General features: G+C 32.8%; 1 protein-coding gene across 2 annotated transcripts in view; it reads right to left on the bottom strand.

Annotated features, from left to right (window-relative positions):
* The window catches only part of Csmd3 (CUB and Sushi multiple domains 3), a 1,090,370-nt gene that overhangs the window by 624,457 nt on the left and 442,489 nt on the right, over positions 1-23,424 (bottom strand). Inside the window, exons 8-9 of one of the 2 annotated variants that reach the window (XM_051159708.1) lie at positions 19,084-19,161; positions 13,174-13,261 (exon numbers count right to left, since the gene is read on the bottom strand). In XM_051159708.1, coding sequence (XP_051015665.1) covers positions 13,174-13,261; positions 19,084-19,161 — 166 coding nt within the window. The remainder of the gene's footprint in view (positions 1-13,173; positions 13,262-19,083; positions 19,162-23,424) is intronic. The other variant, XM_051159709.1, reaches the window with a different exon arrangement.

Here is a 23,424-nt window from a genome sequence, read left to right as displayed (position 1 = left end):
TAGCCCCAACTAAATGTTTTCCTTTACAAGAGTAGCTACAAAACCCTAAGACACTATGGGTATGTGTATAAAGTCAATTAGGTAACTGAGTTATGAAAACCCACCGTAATTGCAGGCGGTAGCATTTCATGGATGTCTTAAGTGGCCTTCTTTAAGATGTCTAGTCAAGGCCATCTTAGCCAGAATCTTGGTGAAAAAACCAGTGCAGTATCACCCCTTGCCCCCAATCCACCATAAGATAGAATGGAGCAGGGAGGTTCTGGGAATGGTGCTGAGAGCTTTAATGAGAAAGATAGAGATACAGAGATGGTAAATACAAAGGAATCTATTTGATGACATGTTGCAAGTAGAGATGAGTGGCATAGTCAAGGGCCTGAGTGGCCTAAGTACAGTTCCCTGGAAGATATATTGAACTTGATATTCACATAACAAAAAAGCATTGATACAGAGATGTCCAAGGAAGGAGCTAAACAGCATGAGCTGAACATGACAAAAAGATGAAGAGTAAAGAATAATGCCACAGTTAGATATAAGTTAGTGTTGAAAATAGTTCAAATAAGGAAAGAGAAGAAATTATACTAGCATTGGTTTTTCAGTGTTGAATTTATCATAAAATCAAGGAGAAAGTTTTTCCAGGGTTTAGGAAGAACACTCATGTGACTTCACCTCATTATAGGTCACTTGGATATTTTTGTGTTAGAGCATCGTACCCTAAGTTGTTAGAGTTAAGAACCTTTGCATTCCAATATCCCGCGTTAGGCGGACCGAAGCAGCTCAATATCACTTATAACTGGACACAGGCCAAGGGGCAGGTTCCATGAAAATCTGCACCTACCAGGAAAGTGGGATAGAGGTGAGAATATCCTATTGAGACTCTAGGTGAGAAAAATATAGGGGATAGGGAAGTAGTTGGATCCAGAGGGTCCTAGAAACCTACAAGAGGAACATTATGATGGGTGGATCTGAGCTAAAAGGGTTCTGCTTGATCAAAGGCACCAACCAAGGACAAAATGTGCAGCCATCATCAAACCCCTATCCAGATCTAACCAAGGGACAGAACATTCTCCACAGTTAAGTGGAGACTGGGGACTGACTTTCACAGGATCTCTGGTGCCCCATATTTGGGCATGTCCCTTTGATGGGTAGGAACAATGGCACTCGGAGGAAGGATAGCAGACTACCAAGAAGGGACTTGATACCCTAGCACCATATTCAGGGGGAGGAGGTCCCCTTGGTCACAGTCATTGGGAAGGAGGAGTGGGGTGAAAGTGGGAGGGAGGGAGGAATGGGAGGATGTATGGGATGGGATAGAAAATGAGATGTAATATGAATTATTTTATTTTTCAATAAAAATGTGTAAAAAAAAAAGAACCTTTGCATTACAATGAAGAATGCTGGCAAAAAAATGTTGTAGGAGTAGCCATCCACTATCTTGTTGTGTTTAAATCCTACTCCATGAGACATGAGCCATATCTGACACTGTTCTGGAGGCCAAGGAACTAAGAACAGATAGGCTATGAACTGAGCAGCAAATCCAATATTAGTTATAGTAAAGGAATGAACAATAAAATGAATCTTAACAACATTCTTAAATATTCATAGATCAGTGTCTTGTTCAACTATCCTCAGAGTAGCTCCCTCTTTCAGTTCATGGAAACATTCAGATACCCACAACTGGAAGATATGTAGAAAATGAGAGACCTTGGAACACTAAATCCTAAATGGGTTGTCTCCTTCAATTTCTTCTCCTCATTTTTCAAGGAATGCCATGGAAGCGGAGGCAGAAAGACTGTAAGACAGTGAGGATGGAAGACACCAAGGAAACAAAGTGTTCTAGACATTACAGGGCTAACACACAGGTGAGTTTACATAGATTGATGTAGCATAAACAGAGCCTGCACTTGTCTAAACCAGATGTGTCCCATCACTGAGAAGGGAAGTGAACATGAGCCCACATCCTTAACTCAGAATCTACTTCCAAATGACAACTACTCACAAAGGAAATATTAGCTTTTACCAATGGCGTCCCACTGGGTCTACAAAGCATGTTTGACAGCACCTCCCAATGTCCAGCAATAGATGGCAAACACTTAACAAAACCAGTGGTATTATTACAGAGTACGTTTTTGGGGTGCATAATGCTTTGTTTTGGCATTTGTTTTAACCATAAATTTTCCTTTTCCTTTTTTTGTTTACATACTCTTTGCATTTAAAAGACTATTTCTTTTTTTAATTAATCATTTTTTAATTTATTTATTCATATTACATCTCGATTGTTAGCTCTTCCCCTGTTTCCTCCCATTCTTCCCTCCCTCCCACTTCCCCTCTTCTTCCCTCCCCTATGTCTGTGATTAAGGAAGACCTCCTCCCCCTCTATATGCTCTTAGAATATTGAGTCTCTTCTTGGTAACTTGCTATCCTTCCTCTGAGTGCCACCAGGCCTCCCCATCCAGGGGACGTGGTCAGAAAAGGGGCACCAGAGTTCATGTGAGAGTCAGATCTCACTCTCGACTAAACGGTGGAGAATATCATGTTCGTCAGCTAGGTCTTGGTAGGGGTTTGAAGTTTACTGCCTATATTCTCCTTAGCTGGTGTCTTAGTTTGAGGAGGACTCCAGGCCCCAGATCTGCCTGTCATAAAGTTAAGAAGACTATTTCTTAACAAACAGAGCAAGATATCTACTAAATAATTTAGACAAAATTTCATCACCGTTTATTACTGTGTTTATGTTTGTGTTTGCTGCATTACAAAATATTCATAAACATATATTTAAAAGTGTACTTCATAAAGGTAGCACCATGGCATTTGTATCTTCAAATTGTTGTTTGGATTAAATTTTTATTATTTTCTGTGTTATGGTTCACAATACTATAGCAATAAGTTTGTATTTCCCCTCTAGCAAAGAAAAATTTTTGTGCCAACAAAGACAGAGAGTGCAGATAAAGTGTTAAACTTATTAGAATGCTGTAGTGAAGTATGAATGTCATTCATACCATGTTCTTCCCTATGTTATTTCTATATTTCCTTAAGTCATACGTTCTTAACAGTCCTATCAGCTTGGATAATATTACTGGAGTGACTACTGAAATATCCATTATGCCATTTTTAACTTTGACCTTATATAATTTAAAGAGCTAAATTTTACTCAACAATATTATACAGAACTTCTTGGACCCTAGAGAACAATAGAGAAGTTGTTGTTTCAATTATATCTGTTTTCAGGCTCAGGTCATAGGATTTTAAGACTTTATTTTCAGTGAGCCCGGAAAAATACTTCCCTGTGGTCCATACTAGCACATATTAACCATATCAGTTTTAAGATATAATGCTGGAGGAAATAGCATATGGTTTGTTCAATTCACATATAAAACTTTTCTTAAATTTTTAAAGTGGATTGGCTTTGGCAACTAAAACATAATGCAAAATCATTTAATATATAAAAGAAATGCATGCTGTAGAAATAATAGAAACATTATGAATTATTGTAAGAGTTAATGACACAAGTGATTTTGGATACAAATATGTTAGAGATGAGGACATTACATTTAAGAACAGATATGCTTTTAAATAATGGAACTATAACCTATTTGGAAAAAGAATAGTGTGCCACAGAGTACTACTCATTAAAAATGAAGGTAGTCTGAAAAAAAATTGTCATGTGCAACTAGTAAGTTTAAGGAAGAGAAACTACTTTAACATTTATTGTTTTTACATACACACCACACAACTAAAGTGATATTTTTTCATTTTATGTAAGAGACAGGTTTAGTATTCAGTATCACAATATGGTGCTAGAAAAGATAATGCCAGAAAGCTAGGTTTAGACTATCTTAAAGAAGAACTAAAATGCTAAAATGCAAATGTATAAGCAAAGGGAAAGAGCAACAAATTGAAAGCCATAAGCACTAGGTTCAAAGTTTGGCTTCGAATCAGTAACAAAATAGAACTGTGGAGTGAAGTAATCCTTAAGCTAAAAGAAAGAGGCATAACTATACATGATGACCACTATTGTACCTCTCTATAATCTGATGCCATTTGCAAGATAGATGTCTTTGATGAGAAATAGGAGAGTGATTATGTACACCCTGGTCACCTTTTTCTGAGTGTGAAATGTAACATGAAAGAGAAAACTATACATATGGTGGAAGTGAAAAGTCTTTTTAAAAAGTCAATAGGAGTTTTGAAATGATGAATGTATTTTTTTCTAACTCAAGAATATTTTGCAGACATTTCTGGATATCAATACGTATGCCTTTTAATTAGTTGTTTAAAAATAGCTGTAAATTTCACTGTATATATGTATAACACATTGGACAATTCCCTTACTAACAAGCATTAAAAATGCCACTGCATGTCCCTTAATAATACAGCACAGAAAAAAAAAGTCCATGAGAGTTAATAATTACTAAGGAATATGACTAAGGCTAGAAATCAAGGTTTTGAGTTACTGGGTTAGAATGAAGATATTTTCTTCTTCCTTTCTTCCTTCCTTTCTTTCTTGATAATAGAATCTTCTCTCCTACATCTTCACCATAGTTTCCCTTTCTGCCACTCATCCCAGCTAATCTCCACACTTTCTTTCCCCAAGACCTACTCCCACTCCCATTTTCAATAGACGACAACCAAATAGTACAAAACAATATACAATAAAACAATGAAAGGACCCTCCTACCGAGGTCAGAATTAATATATTTTCACCTGATGTAATTAAGAAAATAATTGGAAATTCAGAAGAAACTATTGACTGACCACTGATTCATTCTGAGTATATACTGAATGACTTCATGACTCTATGTTATAAAATAAAAACCTTAACTCTTTTGGCCCAGTTTGGTATTATCGTTTTCAATTTTACTAAAGAAAAAATGAAACAACATTGGATACGAAGTCATTCAAGTGATCCAAAAAGAGTAACATAAACCTGACTTCAAATATTGCACTTTTGTTTTTAGTGACACATACTTGTTCTATAAAAAGACTAGTTTGGATTTTATTTTATTTTTTAGTGCTGAATGATAAATTAATTTTGAACCGTTAGGTACAGAAATATATAGAAAGACACTGTCATTTACTTGGAATTTGAAAAAAAAACCAGTATATTTTATCATTAATTTTGTTTGGTGTAGGCATTTATTTACTGTGAGAACATTCCTGTTCCACAACCAAAGCAATGCTTATTTAATATTATTTATTTAGAGTTACATTTCTCTCTCTCTCTCTCTCTCTCTCTCTCTCTCTCTCTCTCTCTCTTTCTTCTTCTTCTTTGTCGTCTTCTTCTTTGCATTCACATGGTGAGTATAAATTTGTTTTTTAACATAGCGCAATGAAATGTAAGACAATATACATTTTATCATATTGAAGTTTCACAGGTCATACCAAAAGAAAAATAGAGCTCAAGAAAATTCAAAAAATAAATGTCCAAATTTCAGAAGAATTACAAAAGTCAAACACTGGAGAGAAACAGACGAATCAGACTTTCGGGGTCTTCAGTGATAGTGGAGGTACTACATGGTGGGCATAGAGGAAAACTGCACTTCTGAGCATACAATTTCAAGTGAGGCAGGACAAAGGCAGAGACATCAGAGAACACGGACAGGTAAAGAAGCTGCTTATTCTGAAGCCTGATTTAGCTGAATTCCAATACAGTTAATGTTTGAGGTCAATATGTTCCTGACATAGCAATGTTATTGTTTTATTTATAGATATTTCATGTTTAAATAGAAATGAGCTGGCATATGACATGAATATACATCATCCTGGCAGGCTTTTATACCTGTACCCAGACATCATTTGAGAACCTCAACCAAACTGTTTACAGTAAAGATAACCCACCTCCCTCTATTCGCTGATCTATACTTTTACTTTACTAGTTTAATTCTGTTAGATTCTCACAAGAAACACCCAGCGATCTTGTTCAATTCATAGAAATCTTTCGAAGATACTAACTTCAGTCCTTACCAAATCCTACATAAGACCATTGTCAAAACAAGTGGCTTGACTTGGCTCATATTTTGGAGATTACCACACCCATCTTTTCAGGGTTGTCTTCCTTCTGAGGGATTCTGTCCTCCAACCCCATTGCATCAGCCCTACATTAAATTCTCTTTATTAACCCACTGTGGTTCATAAACTGGCTAGTGCCAAAATTCTTTTCAGTACCTAGCCTGTGAGTCCTGGGTTGGTAGGAGTCCTGTTCTCGAAAAATGTAAGGGAGTACTTCTGCTTTCAGAATATTGGGAATCTCCATGTTGCAGAGTCTAACAACATGGAGGTCAGAAACTCACTCACTGCTCATGTAAAGAAACCTTGAAGAAGTTAAAGAAAATGCAAACATGACACTATGACAGGACGCAGATAAACTATTTTTATTTTAAGTCCTGGGAGTGAAAGAAGGGAGATGTGATGGTTACAGAATGTTAGGTACAGACAAGAAGCTGGGAAGGTTAATATAAAGAAATAGCCAGTGATAAAGAACTAATGCTGTGTAATAAGAAGGGAAACACAAAGGGTGGCAGCTGTCTTTTTAGCATGCTTTATGAGCACTTGACCCGTTGGTGCAATAAGAATGATTTTGGAAATTTCTACTATAGAGGATTTCATTGAAATTAATATTGTAAGATCGATGAATAGACTAGCTTGCTTAGAAAACCCTTTCTGAGTGGGGAGAGACATTCATAGTCAATGGTGTGATGCACTTGCATTACTGCCGTTTCCCTAATTGCAGTGCTCTAATATAAGCCAAGAAGCATCCAACAGTGTCTGGATATCTCAATCAAACTGCAAACCTGGTACTAGGTTCTCATTCTCAGAGGAAGCAAATGATTGCCTGGCAAAGTCACTTTTCCATTTTTAAATTTTCCCCCCTCTTCCTTAATTTCCTATGCTTTTGACAAGAAGGTGTCATATAAAAATCTTCCTTTCAAGAGTCTATGATAAGTAAGGATCCCCCAAACTGGAATTTCACGGACATTTGGTTGTAATTTTAAGAGACATTTAAATTTTTAATTTATACTTCAGCATACATGCTGCTGCCAGCTTTTATATTTCTTTGGCAGCCTTTTTCTTCTTTTCAAATTCTGTGATGTTTCATGGGCATTTCAGTTTAGAAAAACACATTGCAAAGACTTCAAAACTCAGCATCCAGGAATCTCACCTTAGAGATTAGAACACAAATGCTAAGCACATGGGATCCACTAAGGAAGATCAGTTTTCAAAGATTTTCCTATAGATTGCTTCAGTGATTACAAATATATTGATTATGTATGTATAGGATTAACAGTTTTTCAATTTCTACCTGTTAAGTCTTTGTGTCTCTAAGATGAGTCTTCAAAATCTTAGGCTGGTGCTTTTAAAAAGACAGAATGCTTTTGCGACCACTAAGAATTCCCTCTTAAAGATCTGAAAATTTGGGGGTTTACTTAAGGATTTCTGTGCTTGACATCTATGAATCTAATGGATGTCCATGAAATAATTACTAGCAATTTGCCAAACCTAATGAATTTTAACATACTTTGCATACCCTATTTTATATTTGTGCCTGGTTCAGTGAGTAATGCTGGAGAGAAATCATGTAACAAGCATAGGCATTATCTAAAGGGCAACAAAAGTTTTTCTGTTGGGTAACATTTTCAACATCAAGTATGCTCTTTTCTCTTGATAGGAGATATTTTACCACTTCCAGTGTGCCTTTAATTTCACCTCTTCCATACGTGTCTCTACATGCATATATTTTGTTTATGGGCCTTGTTTGATCAGTCTTTAGTTGTCAATCTTTAATGTCTATCTTTTCTGATACTTCTAAATAATTCTTGCTCCAGTTTCATTTCTGCTGTCATTATAAACATTCCATGAAACAAAGATCCTGAGAGGAAAAGGGTGGTTCTCAATTCGAGGTTACAGCCTATTGCATCAAGTATGTCAAAATGACAGAAACTCGAAACAGATAGTCAATCCACACCCACAGACAAAAGCAGAGAGGAAAGAATGTATTTGTTGTGAGCATTCAGCTAGTTTTCTCTGGTTTTATACTGTCTAAGGTCTGCATCTAAGGAATGGTACTGCTCACTGGTGGGTTGGGATTTCCTACATCAAGTAAGACAATCAAGACCAATGTGGTCTACACAATCCCTCAATGAGGCTCCCTGTCAAAGTGATTCTAGTTTGCATTCAGTCAATAAATTAACCATGTTTCTCTGTGCATTCATGGAATAATATTTATTATAAGATTATATATTTTTGGAATATGAGACAGATATGCTCTCTCATACCACCAATATAGTCTTCTATATAAGTCTTTAGACCTTAGCATTATAAAAATAATGTCTTGATTTTCTAGTGACTGTAATTTGCTCATTATTCTATTGCTTTGAGCTACTTGATGTCCCAAATATGCTAACCATCTGAAGTGTCTAGTCATACTTCAACCTGCTTGTAATTATTTTCAAACTGTCATTCCAAAGAAAACCCCTTAGCAGCAACACTCATGTTGTTGAAGAAGAGGCAGTCTTCTGCCATGACTGCAGTCAAGTCTCTTCACACTGATTTAAAGGACTTCCTTCTCATTCTCATTTCCATCTTAGATTTTGTACCACTTAAATGGTTCTCAAAATCAGCATGAGGGAGCTGCTTGTATTTTATAGTCATCAAATAATGTGGATGTTTGTTTTTGTTTCATGGTTCTTCTGTATATATCATCTATGTGGTATCATCTACTTACAATGAACTAGTGTTGTGTGTGTGTGTGTGTGTGTGTGTGTGTGTGTGTGTGTGTGTGTGTGTGTGCAGGTATAGTTGACTGTAAGGAGATGAGAGGTTAACATCAGATATATTCCACTACTTTTCTCCTTAGTTTTTCTTTTTTCTTTTTTTAAAAATATGCATGCAGGACTGAAAAGATGACTCAGCTTTTAAAGGCTAGGCTCACAAGCAAATATTAAAAACATGCATGCAGTATACTTTCACTATGTTATTTCCATCCCTCAATTACTCCCAGATCCTCCTCCATACCTCTCTACCCATCCAACTTTGTTTTCTACCCATCCAACTTTGTTATCTCTCTCTCTCTCTCTCTCTCTCTCTCTCTCTCTCTCTCTCTCTCTCTCTCTCTCTCTCTCTCTCCTTCTCCCCTCTCTCAAATTAAGCAAAACAAAAACAATAAGCACAAAAACCCCCACACAAAAGAACAGAAATAAAAACAAGCAAAAAAGTATTTGATACCATTGAGTTCATTTTGACGTAGTTGACAACTACTCCTGAACATGGGCCTGCTCTGAAGTGCCTCTATTCCTTACCTTTTAAGCCGGTGTCTCTCATTCAAATAGAGAGTGCCATTTCTGCATGACCACTTTATGAAGCTAATTGTGCAAACCTTAAATATTGTGATCTTTAGAAAAATAGATCAGATCGCTTTCACATAATTCCTCATAAAAACATCAAAACAAGTACATGGTTTAAATGATTGACATGGTATTGACTGCACTCATTGAGAGGTGGGCAAAGGGAGCCTGCCCATTGATGTGTACTCACAGTGAAGCAGAGAGTCTGCCCAGTATGAGGGAGGCAATTGCTATTGTCTAATTGCAACAAATGTGGTCATGAAAGATACTCATTTATGTTGCTAAATTTAAGAATCCTCCCCCTCCCATGTGACTGTGAAATCTGAGTTATAAACATCAACTTTCATTCTTTAAAATTATTGCATCTTTGAAGCAAAATAAATTCTCAGTCCTGGTTTGACACAAGACTTCCAGAGAACTTTCATTGTAGGTCAAGTCTTACTTCTTATCAATTTAATTCAATTTTGCTCTGTGTACTTCAGTTTATACTCTATAACTGAAATATGTTGGTATGTTTTCCTGCTCATGTTCTTCTTCCAAGTATGGATCCAGTAGGAGCCTGAGTACATCCGAACACTGATTAGTACTCAATATTTGAGATCATTATTCCTTCATAGAACTTCAAGAATTTTTGAGTCCCCAAATTCTCTAAATTTAATATTGTACAAAAATGATTTATATTGTTGTCCCAAATAGACATTTAACCCATTACAATACTAATGCATTATGTTAATGTTATTTTCAGTTAAAGTGCGTGTTACTTAGTCTCCCTAAGTGCTAATAAGTATTGTACATCATATTATGCCACCATACCGTTTATGAATAGAGTATGTATATTATTATAAGATCTATGATTATGTACACACATTATACTGTACCTTTCATATTAGCAGAAAGAGAAAACAGTTCTTAGGCTGATCAAATGATCTATATTAAAGATACTTTTGGTGAAATTAATTTGATTTAAAAACAAACAAGCAATATTCAAACAACGAGTCCTTTAGATCCTAACAGGCTGAATTTCAATTTAATGTCAGTTTTTGATCAAGGTGAATAAAGTTTCAGATTCTCCAAATGTAAAGTGGAGATAGACTGACAAGTACATGTAGGGTTTATAAAAAATAAAGAGGGCATGTGTAAAGAACAACTTAGTCCAATTCTATCAATATAGAAATAACCAAAAAGTGAGATTGCTTACTGAAAACGAAACATTTGCTTTATTCAGATACTGTCTTTCTGTGTGGCCCTGCTGCACTTGAGTTTTCACTCCAACTACTTCATCATCCAGAGGCTTGCTCCAAAACTTCCAGACATTTAGATGCTTTTAGTCAACTGCTTTATAGAGTCAAAGTTCAGCTATAACAAGAAATTTTGAGGTTTTCCTGTTTAGTTTTCCCATTTATTAGAACAATTTCCATAGATTTTTTTTTTTAATGAAAACTGCCTTTAGCTGGCCTAGGGATAAGATTTAAGTGTTCTTTATACTTAATAAAAATAGTGAAAGGCAAAAATGAGTGTGACTGTGTAGGATGCTTGTTAATATCTTCAATAATGAAAAGTAACACTAAAATGCACCAAAGACCGATGTAAACTAGTTATTAATCTTAACTCAATTTTCATTCAATATATGCAGGAATTGAATTGCCTTTTGTTTTTGTGGTGGTGGAAGTTGAATCCTCGACCTTATATCTTTTATTACAAAAACGGTGATTTATCACTGAGTTTTGCTGTAATGTTTCATTAAGAATACTTTGTGATCCTTTCAAAAATTGTTTTATTTTTGAGATAAGAATAAAATATCAATATTTGTAATTTTTCCTTTCTCCCCCCTAACCCTGTCATAAACTGCTTCTTATTCTTTCTCAAATTTATGTTCCTATTTTCTTTTTTAAATATACTTTATTAATTTATTCATATTACATCTCAATTGTTATCCCATCCCTTGTATCCTCCCATTCCTCCCTCCCATATTCTCCTTACTCCCTTCCCTATGATTGGGACTGAGGGGGACCTCCTGCCCCTGTATATGATCATAGGGTATCAGTCTCTTCTTGGTAGCCTGCTATCCTTCCTCTGAGTGCTGCAGGGCCTCCCCAACCAGGGGACGTGGTCAAATATGAGACACTAGAATTTGTGTGAAAGTCAGTCCCCACTCTCCACTCAACTGTGGAGAATGTCCTCGCCATTGGCTACATCTGGGTAGGGGTTCGAAGTTTACTGCACGTATTGTCCTTGGCTGGTCCCACAGTTTGAGCAGGACCCCTGGGCCCAGTTCCACCCCTTATAATGTTCTTCTTGTAGGTTTCTAGGACCCTCTGGATCCTTCTATTTCCCCATTCTTTCTTGCCTCTCTCACCTAGAGTCTCAAAAATAAGTCTTCCCTTCTGTCCCACTTTCCTGGTAAGTGAAGACTTTCATGGAATATGCCCCTTGGGCTAGTGTCCAGATATAAGTGAGTATATACCGTTTGACTCTTTCTGTTTCTGTGTTAACTTACGACAGCCTACAGACTGGGAAAAGACCTTCACCAACCCTACATCTGGCAAAGGTGGCAAAGGTCTAATATTCAAAATGTATAAAGAACTCAAGAAATTAAATATCACCAAACCAAATTACCCAATTGAGAAATGGGACTCAGAACTAAACAGAGAATTCTCAACAGAGGATTATTGAATGGCTGAGAAACACTTAAAGAAGTGTTCAACCACCTTAGTCACCATGAAAATGCAAATCAAAGCAACTCTGAGATTCCATCTCACACCCATCAGAATGGCTAAGCTCAAAAGCTCAAGCGACACCACATGCTGGAGAGGATGTAGAGAGAAAGGAACCCTCCTTCATTGCTGGTGGGTATGCAAACTAGTACAACCACTTTGGAAATCTATCTGGTGCTATCTCAGAAAACTGGGAATAGGGCTTCCTCAAGATCCAGCTATTCCAATCCTTGGAATATACCCAGAAGATGCTTCAGCACACAACAGGGACATTTGCTCAACCATGTTCATAGCGGCCTTATTCATAATGCCAGAACATGGAAAAGCCTAAGTGTCCCTTAGTGGAAGAATGGATAAAGCAACTGTGGTACATTTACACTATGGAATACTACTCAGCTATTAAAAACAAGGAATTCCCGAAATATGTGGACAAATGGATTGAAGTAGAAATGATCATAATGAGTGAGTTAACCCAAAAGAGAAAGAGTCAAATGGTATATGTTCCTATTTTCATTAATGATTGTTACATACATATATGTGTGTGTGTGTGTCTTAACAAGTCTTAGTTAGATTACTTGCTTGAAAAATAAGTCATATTCACTTTTATTATTTGTTACTAAATTTAATTTTGACTTAAATGCTAATTAGATGACATAGTAGAAAAGTCTATCTATTTTATATCTAGAAATTTAAATAAGTTTTTCTGAAATTCTAGCTGGTTCATGTCACATATACTATCTCATTGAAAATTCACCATTGGCATGGGTAATCAGATTTACATGTTATAGAATACGAAGTACGAAGTACGAAATTGTGACAATTTACTCTGCTCCATACAGCTACTAAATAGCAGAATTCAAGAAAAAGGTAATATCTTTAAAATTAAATTCACTATTTTTTAATTAATAACAAAAATTAATAATTCTATGCCTAGGAACATTCTTGAATTTGATTGTCTTTTTCGGCTAGTCTCTTTAAAATGCTGAAACATTATTAATAACAACTATAGAATCTAGCTTGCATCATTTGAGTTCATTAATGCACATTCCCATAAAATCAATTATTATTAAACTTTAAATTTAAAAATTGGCAAGATATATAATATAAATCATTTAAAACATTACCTAAAATCAGATCCAATTCTCTTCCCATTTTCTGGTTCCCCAGGATCTGGACATAAGTTGGAAGCTGTTTTAATACCTCCTTCATTTACTGTAACCAGAGAAAACAAAACAAAAATGAAAATAGAAAATATGTGTGGTTAGAAACTCAATGATAAAAATATTGAAATCTACAAAAACATGCTACTAAAGATTTGTTTGAGTACATAAAGTTAAAATGTCATTATTGAAAAAATAATAAAGGTAGAGTAATTTTTCTCTTTAAGGATATACTAGAAAATAATTATGATTGTCTATATTAAGCATATATACCATTCTGACTATTAACACATCAAAATGAGGTATTTTGCCTTATTTATAAACAGTAAACATCAACTGTTGTGACTATGTTAACCATGACCTGGTTACTTTTAAAGTTATAATAAAAAGCAATATGAAAATAGGTTTCTTAAAACACTTTTGTATGGGGAAGCATTCTGTCTTGCCAACAGCAATTTCTTTAAAAAGTATAAATTACTATGTTTCATTGGATTTTTGATAACGCTGGAAAGCCAAAGGTTGGCTCTACTCCCACGTAAATTCTGTAACTTTTAGACTTATCTATTTTTCATATATTTACAGCCTTTAAAGATAATTCATTTAATGATAAAATGTTAACATTTTTCAGTAAAGTGAATATTATCACATTGGATAATTAAAATCTATTTTATGATAAATTCATTTACGCATGTTTTTGTACTTATGTATATATAGATGAACAGGTTTTCATTATTCATATTGAAACAAGGTCTAATTAGACATCCCCTCTTGGCATCACTGACACCTTATATCATTTTATCCTTAAATTCTTCATTACCAGTTCTAGAATATCTGAGTTATATTGCACTATAATATGAATCTTACAGTGAACCTGTGGATATCTTCTATTTTTTATCTCCCTGTATACTCATCTCATCATTCTAAAGAAAAGAACTGGACCCGAAAGAGAAAAAGAATGAAACCAGTGATGGTCCTTGAACTGCAGAGTAGAGTGGGATCATTCAGAGAACATTTTCTGAAAAGTAAGATGCCCAGCTCTTCCTCTACTTAGACGACACCATTTGCCAGCACTTAATGACTATATAAAAAAAATATTGAAGTAATTCTAATTTAAAATCTAAGCTGACTGTATGCTGGAATTTGGCTTAATTTTTTTTCAAAGCCATCATTGTTTTTCAAAGTGATTTTTCAAGCAGGCAGATAGCTTGTGTGTAATCTCTCACAGTTGTATCTTTGTAAAGCCATTATTTCCTTAAACAGACAAAAATGGAATAATTTCCCAGACAATTCAAAAACTACTCATAAAAATTAAAAACTAATGAGTTCTCTCCAACTCTATTAGATGTTTATGGATTTATTGATTTGCTTGTTTTTTTCAAGTTGTTTTTTATCTACTCTTAAACTGTCCAAAAGTCTTCTGGGCCATAGTCTTGTGTTGGCTAATCCACTGTAATGGGTTAATTTCAAATTATTCATGCAGACGTCATCGTATTTTTATATTTTTCACTGTTTGAAACATTACCACAGTTCTTATAGTTTCTGTGTATGGATCTGTTATCTGTACCAAGATTATTCAGATTTTCAATGAATCGTAATTCTATTGACATTTTATTGCTGCTTACATGAAAACTAATCATCCTTATAATTTTCATAATAATAATATGTTCTGCTTCCAACCTATTGCAAGTATTAAATGATTACTTAATTTATAAAAATTCATTTATATTGTAGTTAATACCCTTTAGATCGTATACAAGGTAAATTTTATTTCTCATTAGTCAGCAATATTTACATGTTGCTCGAATACAGGTCCCTTCTTTCAGTATATGATAGCTCATGGATGTGTACGAGTTTTACTCACATTTTGCATGTTCCTTTTTTTGTTCTCAAAACTTTGTAGTATTTAAAGTTCAAGCTCCTTCAAAAGAGAATTGCTCATTCTTATCCTGCCACTCTAAACCAACTTCTTACATAACTGAAAACATTTTATTTAGATACTATGTATGCAATTTTAATAACATTTGTTAGCTAATAAATTAGTGGTCTTATTTTACTTTTTACACTTTGTACTTAAGATTACACCTCTTTTAAACTATAAAATTCGGTTATATTAAAATGTAGGTAAAACGTAAGAGAAGTCAGTTCTCCGATACATATGTTGAACTAGTTTGATTGTCAACACCTTCTTATATAGTGTACTCATTGAATGAAGGTTTTCAGTGCAGTGTTATTTCTGGAAAGATTTACTGCAAAACGGCACTAGACTATGACTGTTCAAACTGCGTAGAAGAGTGAAATGGGTGGCATGTTCTAGATTTCACTACCTTGCTATCGTGCAGGACATAGCATAAAAATAAGTACTGCACATAGCACATCATAACACAAGTACATAGAAGATACAAAATCTAAGTTTTCCTTTTTCACCTCTCCCATTATTATTGTCTCAAATGTAATACTCTGTGATATTTCAAAAAATATCAATAATATTTATTTACATGGTACTATAGTCAAAAATCATTCAAGAAATTACGTATATATAATAACCTTCAAGTTAACTACTATTATTATAATCCTCCACCAGACAAGCATACTGAATCATGGATAGACTAAGAAATGTATTCAATGCTATATTATTCATTAATGTCAGTGTTTAGAAATTATGGAATGACATAGCTATTATATATGATTTTCTAAAATTGAAACTATCTTACCCATATATTAAAATGAAGATGTAATTTTAACAGGCTTGACTAATTAATTTCAGTTCATAATGTGTTACTTGACATTCTTTTGTATGTGTGTATGTCTTTATATGTTATTTTGTTTTTATTAGTTTACAGAGATTTTAGTATTTCCCAGTTAAATGGTGACAAGATATTCACATGAAGTGAATTTTCAACTGCTTTCACTATCTGATGCCTTTGAAATGATTGGTCAGCTCTGTTTCCTTCATTGCATGTAATCTCCATAGTAACTTGCAACAAGTTATGTAGGATGTGGACTCTAGAAAACAGTATTACTGATGGCAAAACCTTTATGGATGAGCTTTTTAAGTATATTTTCATCATTAACACGGTAAAAACATTGGGAATCATTTTTGCACAAACAACTGAAAATGATCTTATAATTTGAATTGTTTATTTTTATAAAAATTATTTTACTATATATGAATTTGGAATGTAATACAGAAATGCATACATTATTAATTAACATATATATATTCTAACTTAAAAGTTACAAATAGACTTTTGTAAATAAAAAAAGTTTCTTGTCTAAAACAGAACTGAATAGATTTTTATTTCTGAGAATCTCCATATGACCATTTTTTTTTGTTGCTTTATTATTTTTATTTTAAATTTTTTGTTTTATTTTTGTTCTAACTTTTACCATATGATACATTGGAATTTGTTCTGGGACCAAACTACATATTATCCACAGTGTTGTGTTACTTTGTACTAATACACTTAATATCCCATAAATAATTGCTTCTCATTTACGTTAGCTTCTTGGGAAAACGGTTGGCCCTGCTGTGTTGAGGATGAATTATATCCTGCCTTTCATTGCATTATTATAGGAAAACATAGAAAGAGCAACTGTGGCATACATAATTCATGAATGAGTGAGAGTGTGGATTTGATATAGGAAACAAAAGCATGATCACATGAAAGGATCAAAGTTTCTTCATAATTCTTCTTTATAATAACCAGTTCACCACGGTTAACAGTTTAAAATTGTAACAATTTGGTTTTGAGTATTTTCGTAATACAATAGTTAACACTTTACTTTTCTTTAAAAAAACTAGTTTCTATTTTCATTCTCATAAAGATATGTATACATAATAATGTAATAATTTTAATATTTTGGGTTGTATTAAATAAATGATAGCAAATGCTAAAATATGAATATTTACTTGAAAATAGGCAATGATGATATCAAATTGATATGCCTCATTAAAAAAGAGTTTTTGGACAAAGTTTTCAATGCTGGGTAAAAAACTTGTAGTAAAATATAATTCAGGTAATGTTAAGAAACTACTTTGCATCCATGAAAATATTTCTGCATATAACCTGATTTTATCTATGTAGGGATTATTCATATTAAAATAGAGTATTTTATATGGCCTTCATGAATTAGAAGCTTGTTTTAAAATTATGATGAAAATTATTCACATTTTTGGCTTTATATTAACATTTTGCTTACTCATTTTAAAATTAAATATTGACCGCAGTATGTTTTTCAAGTAACAGAAACACTGAAGTTGTCTTTTATGTTTGTACCTATGGCCCATTAAGTGGTAAAATATTTATTCAACTAATATATTATACCAATAAAAACAGATAATTTCCTAGATGATATAACACCTTGATATCTACTGTAAGCATAGAAAATATAAGTAAATATTTCAGAAGAACTGGAAACCTGAAGCATAGTGTCCATACAAATGTGAAGTGTGGTATATGGGCTGTTCGTTAACTTAAACACATAAACACATTTTAATTAAACACATTAATTAAGATTTTAACTAAACCCATAAAGAGCCACAGCTTTAGAGGAAAACTGGTAGATCTTACATTTAGTTATAAGGCCATGTAATTTTTCTTGGCAAATAGTTTTAATATAATCTGTTCTGCTAGAATTACCAAACATAATAACTTTTGCAACATATAATACACATGCATCTTTCAGTTATGATATATATGAATAATCTTCCAGACTATAGCAAACAGTTCATGTATAAAATACTTTTAGAATTTTGGAAATATTGGCTATCAATATCAAAAACACGTTTAAAACCAGGTATATAAGGAAATCATAATTGCAAGCTGTGTAATTTGTAAGCATCTGTAATGCAGCTTCCCAAGTCGAGATGTTCAGTTTCTCAAATGTAATTAATAAAATGTAAACATTTTATTAAGTTCCTCTAATAACATGTAACGACAACATAAGGGAAGGAGAATAATCTACGAATTGTTGAGAAAATAATTTAACTGGCAATGTCTTATTTATATTTACAAGTGAAAGTATAGGTAAACTGTTTTGGTAACAGTTGGCATGAATTTACAAAATTATTTAGCTAGTTTTTGGATTTAAACAAAATTTAATTAAAATGTACCTTTGCTCAAGACTGAGTAATAAGATTACACATATTGAATTTCATGCTATTTTAGAATTCAGATGTTGGTATGCTACAAGAGGCTTGCATCAAAATACATACATATATATATACATATATATATGGAATTTCTACCAATTGCTGTTCCATTTTATGACAAATATGTATTGCTTTTTTGAATATTATTTCTTTTATGTCTATGACAGCATAGACTTTTCACACTGTGACTTATTTGTAAATTTATAGAGGGCATTAGAAGATAAAGCCAATCTGAGTTTATTCTGGACTTTTTAATAACATTTTCAAATTAGGAAATAATTATAATAAAATTTATTTAGAAAACATTATGGGATATTTAACTGAAGAAATTATTTCAAGTTAATAAACTTCGTTAAAGGAAAATTCTCATCAGATTATTCCTTAAAATATTTATGTGATATTTGAGACATAGTCATATAAGTGTTGCTAAAAGAAACAAAACATTCAGAATTATATGTGTTTTGTCCTCACAGAACAATTATAGCAATTTTATGCACATAACAATAAATTATAGCCAAAAATTATGACTTTGATAAATTATCATTAAAATATTATACACTTAAATCCAAGAAAGTATTGAATAATCATCATGCACGTTACATAAATATTAATGCAGTTACTTGGTAAATACACAGACACATAGGAAAAACACACACAGACAACACAGACAACACAGACTTCACTCTTGCACTAGAGAAAGTAACAAAAAGGAGTGCACTCACAGAGGGAAAACTTGTTGCTGTTGTCTTTCCCTGGAAACAACTTAAATCCTCTAGATTTAAAATCTATGGCCTTTTTCACTAGTCAAGAAAACAAACAAAAACATGTATCAGGAAATACAATTTTGAAAATGAAAATCAAGTTAACAAATTTGGTTAGCATGAAATTATGCAAGTTAAAGGAACTGTTCTCTTAAGTTTGCCTGATCGTACTCAGAGGAAAATGAAAAATAAAAAAGGCACTAAACTCACCTACCAATAAAATATTAAACATTGTAGAATTCCAAATGTTATATATGGAGATAACTGGTACACATGTATAGGTTTCTGTAGAAAAACCTAATTTTTAGAATAAATAAGTAACCTTGAATTTACATCATTAACCACTTGATTTCATTTAATTTTTTGGATAAATTATACTTGTTAAATTATAGTAGGTAAATTGGAAGAATAGAAATAGTATCATGGTCTTTATTATTTTAAAATTGAATTATGAAGAACTTTGGCATTTTAGAATATAATATAATTGGAATAATTATATTGAATACTTCTGCCCATAATTTTCACACCTTATCATTGCCCTTTACAAGAGATGGATATTTGACCAAATATCGCCAAATGTATGAAAAAAAATTACATGTGATTAATATCTTTTCACTGTTTGCTGAATTGAAGCTTTTCTACCAGTGCTGATTGTAAGGAGTGAAATTTTCTCATTGTCAAGCTATTTTATTTTTCATACTAAAATAGGTAGGGCTGGATATAAAAAGAAAAATATGATAATTAAATTGGTAGATTAAAGGAAGTATTTTAAACTCAAGATATGTATTAAAATATTTGAAAGTAATTTGCGTAAAAAGAAAGTTTTATCTCTTTTATTTATTCTTTCACATTAATTTGTGGGGTTTTTATATTCACACATTGTGTGTTTTTGTGTGACAGAGAGAGAGAGAGAGACAGGGAGAAAGAGAGGGAGAGAGAGAGAGAGAGAGAGAGAGAGAGAGAGAGAGAGTTCACACCCATGAGTGTGTGTGTGTGCACACAAGCAATGTGGAAGAAGAGGATAGCAGACAGTTTTCAAGACTTAGTTTTTTTTGTTTGTTTGTTTGTTTGTTTGTTTGTTTTTCATTTTCTTCTGCTACACGTGTTCTAGCAATCAAACTACAATCTTAAGACTTGGTGTTTAATTTACACCGTCTTGGCAGAGTTTGTCTACTCTGCCTGCATCCAAGCTTGCCCATTTTTCCTGTGGCAGAAATAAGGAAATTTTGCCCAATGGCTTGTTTGCCACATTTGAAGTCATCTCCATAAGGAGGTTCATTTATGCTCATCATTTCTTTGAGGTAGTTCCTGCTTCACAAATATGTCTGCCAGATATACAGGGCCAGAAGTCTGAAGGTGATGCTCCAGCATTAAAAAGAGTTTTGGGTGACTGTTCAGGTATCCAACTGTCACTGTTGTTTTCTCATTTTGGAAGCTGCTAACTTGTACTTCCTGTCTACTCAGATACTTAATTTTATTTCTTCTCAAGTCTGTAATGGGGTTGAAGACCAGATAGTTTAGTTTTACAATTAAGCTTAGTTGTTTAGGGGTTAAGATGTTTTTAGGTCTAGATAGATGATTTAAGTTGATAGAGATGAAATATGATAGATATTGATTTACATTCAGAATTTTAAATGTACCAAGATAGGAAAGATGTTTTCATCAAGGATACCAAGTATTAATAACCAAAACACTATGAATGTAACATTTATATAATTCCTGATTGCTTCATAGTTCTTCTTGCTATAGGTAGTTTATTGTATATATGTGTAATAATATAAATGTATATGTAAAAAAGACAAATAAATTAATTAATTTTTAATAACCTTGGTTGTTAGGACCTCTACTAACAAGCTGTCTAAAAATTCATAAAAACTTTAGCTTACACATTATTTAATAAAGTGCGCCTGGTTTAGATTTTTAAAGAATTATTTATGATGCTCCTGATTCTATTAATTTGGACAATGCTTTGCTGTGTACATCAGGTTTGTCATAAAGTTGCATTCTCTAGATCCACTTCTCAAGTACCCTGTTATAGCCATGAGCCACCATGACTTTTTTTAAATGTTTGAATACCTCTACAACAATCAACTACCCATACAAATGTAACCTCACTAGCTGAAAATTTTAGGTGACCTGAATTAATAATATATTGGGATATTATTTATTAATTTTTTGTGTTGATCAACTTAAAAGTATTATTTGTGATATCTTAATATAAAATATCTGTTATATAAAATAAATATATGTTCATATATAAATAAGAGCTTGCTTTGAACCAGCTATTAGTAAGGTGCATGTGTGTGAATGTTGCATAGTAGATGGGACATGGCCTTCATCCAACCATCAGTGCCAGTCAAACAAGAAGGTGTATTATAAGCAGGACCAGGAACACAGGGATGGAGTGGACACAACTTTAGCAGTGGTCTTTATTGGTAAAATTGGCCATGTCATGGATATCTGATAGAAGAAATAAAAAAAAATCAGCTAATAAATATAAAAAGATAATCCTTAAGTGAACTTTCTATCAAAGAAATGGCATAATATAAAGTCAAAAAACATCATCTGGCTTTAAGTGCCTCATTTGAAATGCCTGAGCTAAGTACTACACAATACATAAGAGCCTAACTAAAATGGTAACCTACTTTTTGTTGTGTATGCTTAGTAAGACACTGCTACTTACATGTTAAAGTCTTAAAAATGTAGAAGTGGTGGTGCAAGCCTTTTTAATCGGGGCACTCAGGAGCAAAGGCAGGTCGATCTCTTTGAGTTCAAGGCCAACCTGATCTACAAAGAAACTTCCAGAATAGCCAGGGCTATTACACAGAGAAACTCTGTCTTGAAAACAAACATTACAATGATGCTTTTATATTTATGGGTTAAGACGTTTTTAGGTGTAGATAAGTGTTCTAAATTGATAATGACTATGTGATGGAGAATGATTTATATTCAGAAATTTAGATGCACCAAGATAAGAAAGATGTCTTCTTCAAGGCTGCCTAATAAAAATAGCCTAAACACTGTGAATGTAACATTTATATAATTTCTGATTGTGTCATGGTTCTTCCTGTTATATTTAATCGATTGTGTATATGTGTAATAATATACATGTATATGCAAAATAAATAAATAAAATTTAAAAAAAATAATAAAAATAATAAAATATAATAAAAATTAAACAAAAAAGAAATGTAGATCATTTACTATTTTGGGGAATTCTGAGGATTTGCTATTTCTTTTGTAATACCTTTGTACTTTAGATGTAAAACCTATTGATGTTATAAACAGAAAAAGAATCTTCAAATGCAGACACTACATTTCTTCTGGTCTTGAATTTCACATTATATTTTTCAAAACACATAGTAAATCTGATGAACAAGAAAAAGGAAAACCAACAAATGTTTTTATTTGAACTATTAAATTTTGAATTTTTAAATGATCATAAAAAATGACATGATAAAATTAGGATTATCAGAAATAACTATAATGTTTACTGATTTTATACCATGATATAATAACAATATTATTTATTACAAATCTCAAGTTTTATAGTGTTTATTATTACAAGTGTCAGATTAGTAACAGGAACCGTATTCCAAATCTGAATCAGCTAATAAATCATCTGTTACTTATTCTTTTTCCAAAGTTAAAATATTATGTATGCATAATAATCTATGTTTTATAAATTCTTGGTCCCGTTGTTCTCTGACACTTAATTTTTCATGAAGAATAAGGAGTTTTCATTTTTGTATATTTATATGTGGCATCTATTTTTATAGTTTCATTTTGTATTAACTATAAGCGTACCCTTCTTTTGTATTGAACAGATGAATTATATTGACAAGATCACTTTATTCATTTTTAATTAATTTAAGCATACATAACATAAGTGTTTGATTTTGAATATATTGAGTATATTAAATTGAAAGTTGATTAATTCACAACAGTATTACACAAAGTAATAAATTAGAAGGGAAGTTTTTGGAAGGAGATTAGGAGTGGACTTGAAGCAGAGGTAATTATGATCATTGATCAAAACACATTGTATGCATGTTTATTTCAATTAAATAACTTTGCACAGTGTAAAGTGTGCTGGTCTAAATACACAAACAACAGCTGTTACCATCCCACATACTCTGTTGAAAAGAAAAACCTCTATTCTGCCAACTTCCTACAGAAATTATTTTTGAGGCCATTGTATTGTTTTCTTAACACACGAAGCTGTAGGATTTTGTAGACTAAATAACTCTTTAACTAAAAAAGTTATAAGTAAATGCCTTCCTTAGAAAAAGAAAATAAATT

Source organism: Acomys russatus, chromosome 17, assembly GCF_903995435.1.
Source record: "Acomys russatus chromosome 17, mAcoRus1.1, whole genome shotgun sequence".
Taxonomy (NCBI): domain Eukaryota; kingdom Metazoa; phylum Chordata; class Mammalia; order Rodentia; family Muridae; genus Acomys; species Acomys russatus.
Note: the sequence above shows the minus strand (reverse complement) of the source record. Positions and strands in the feature narration are given on the sequence as shown.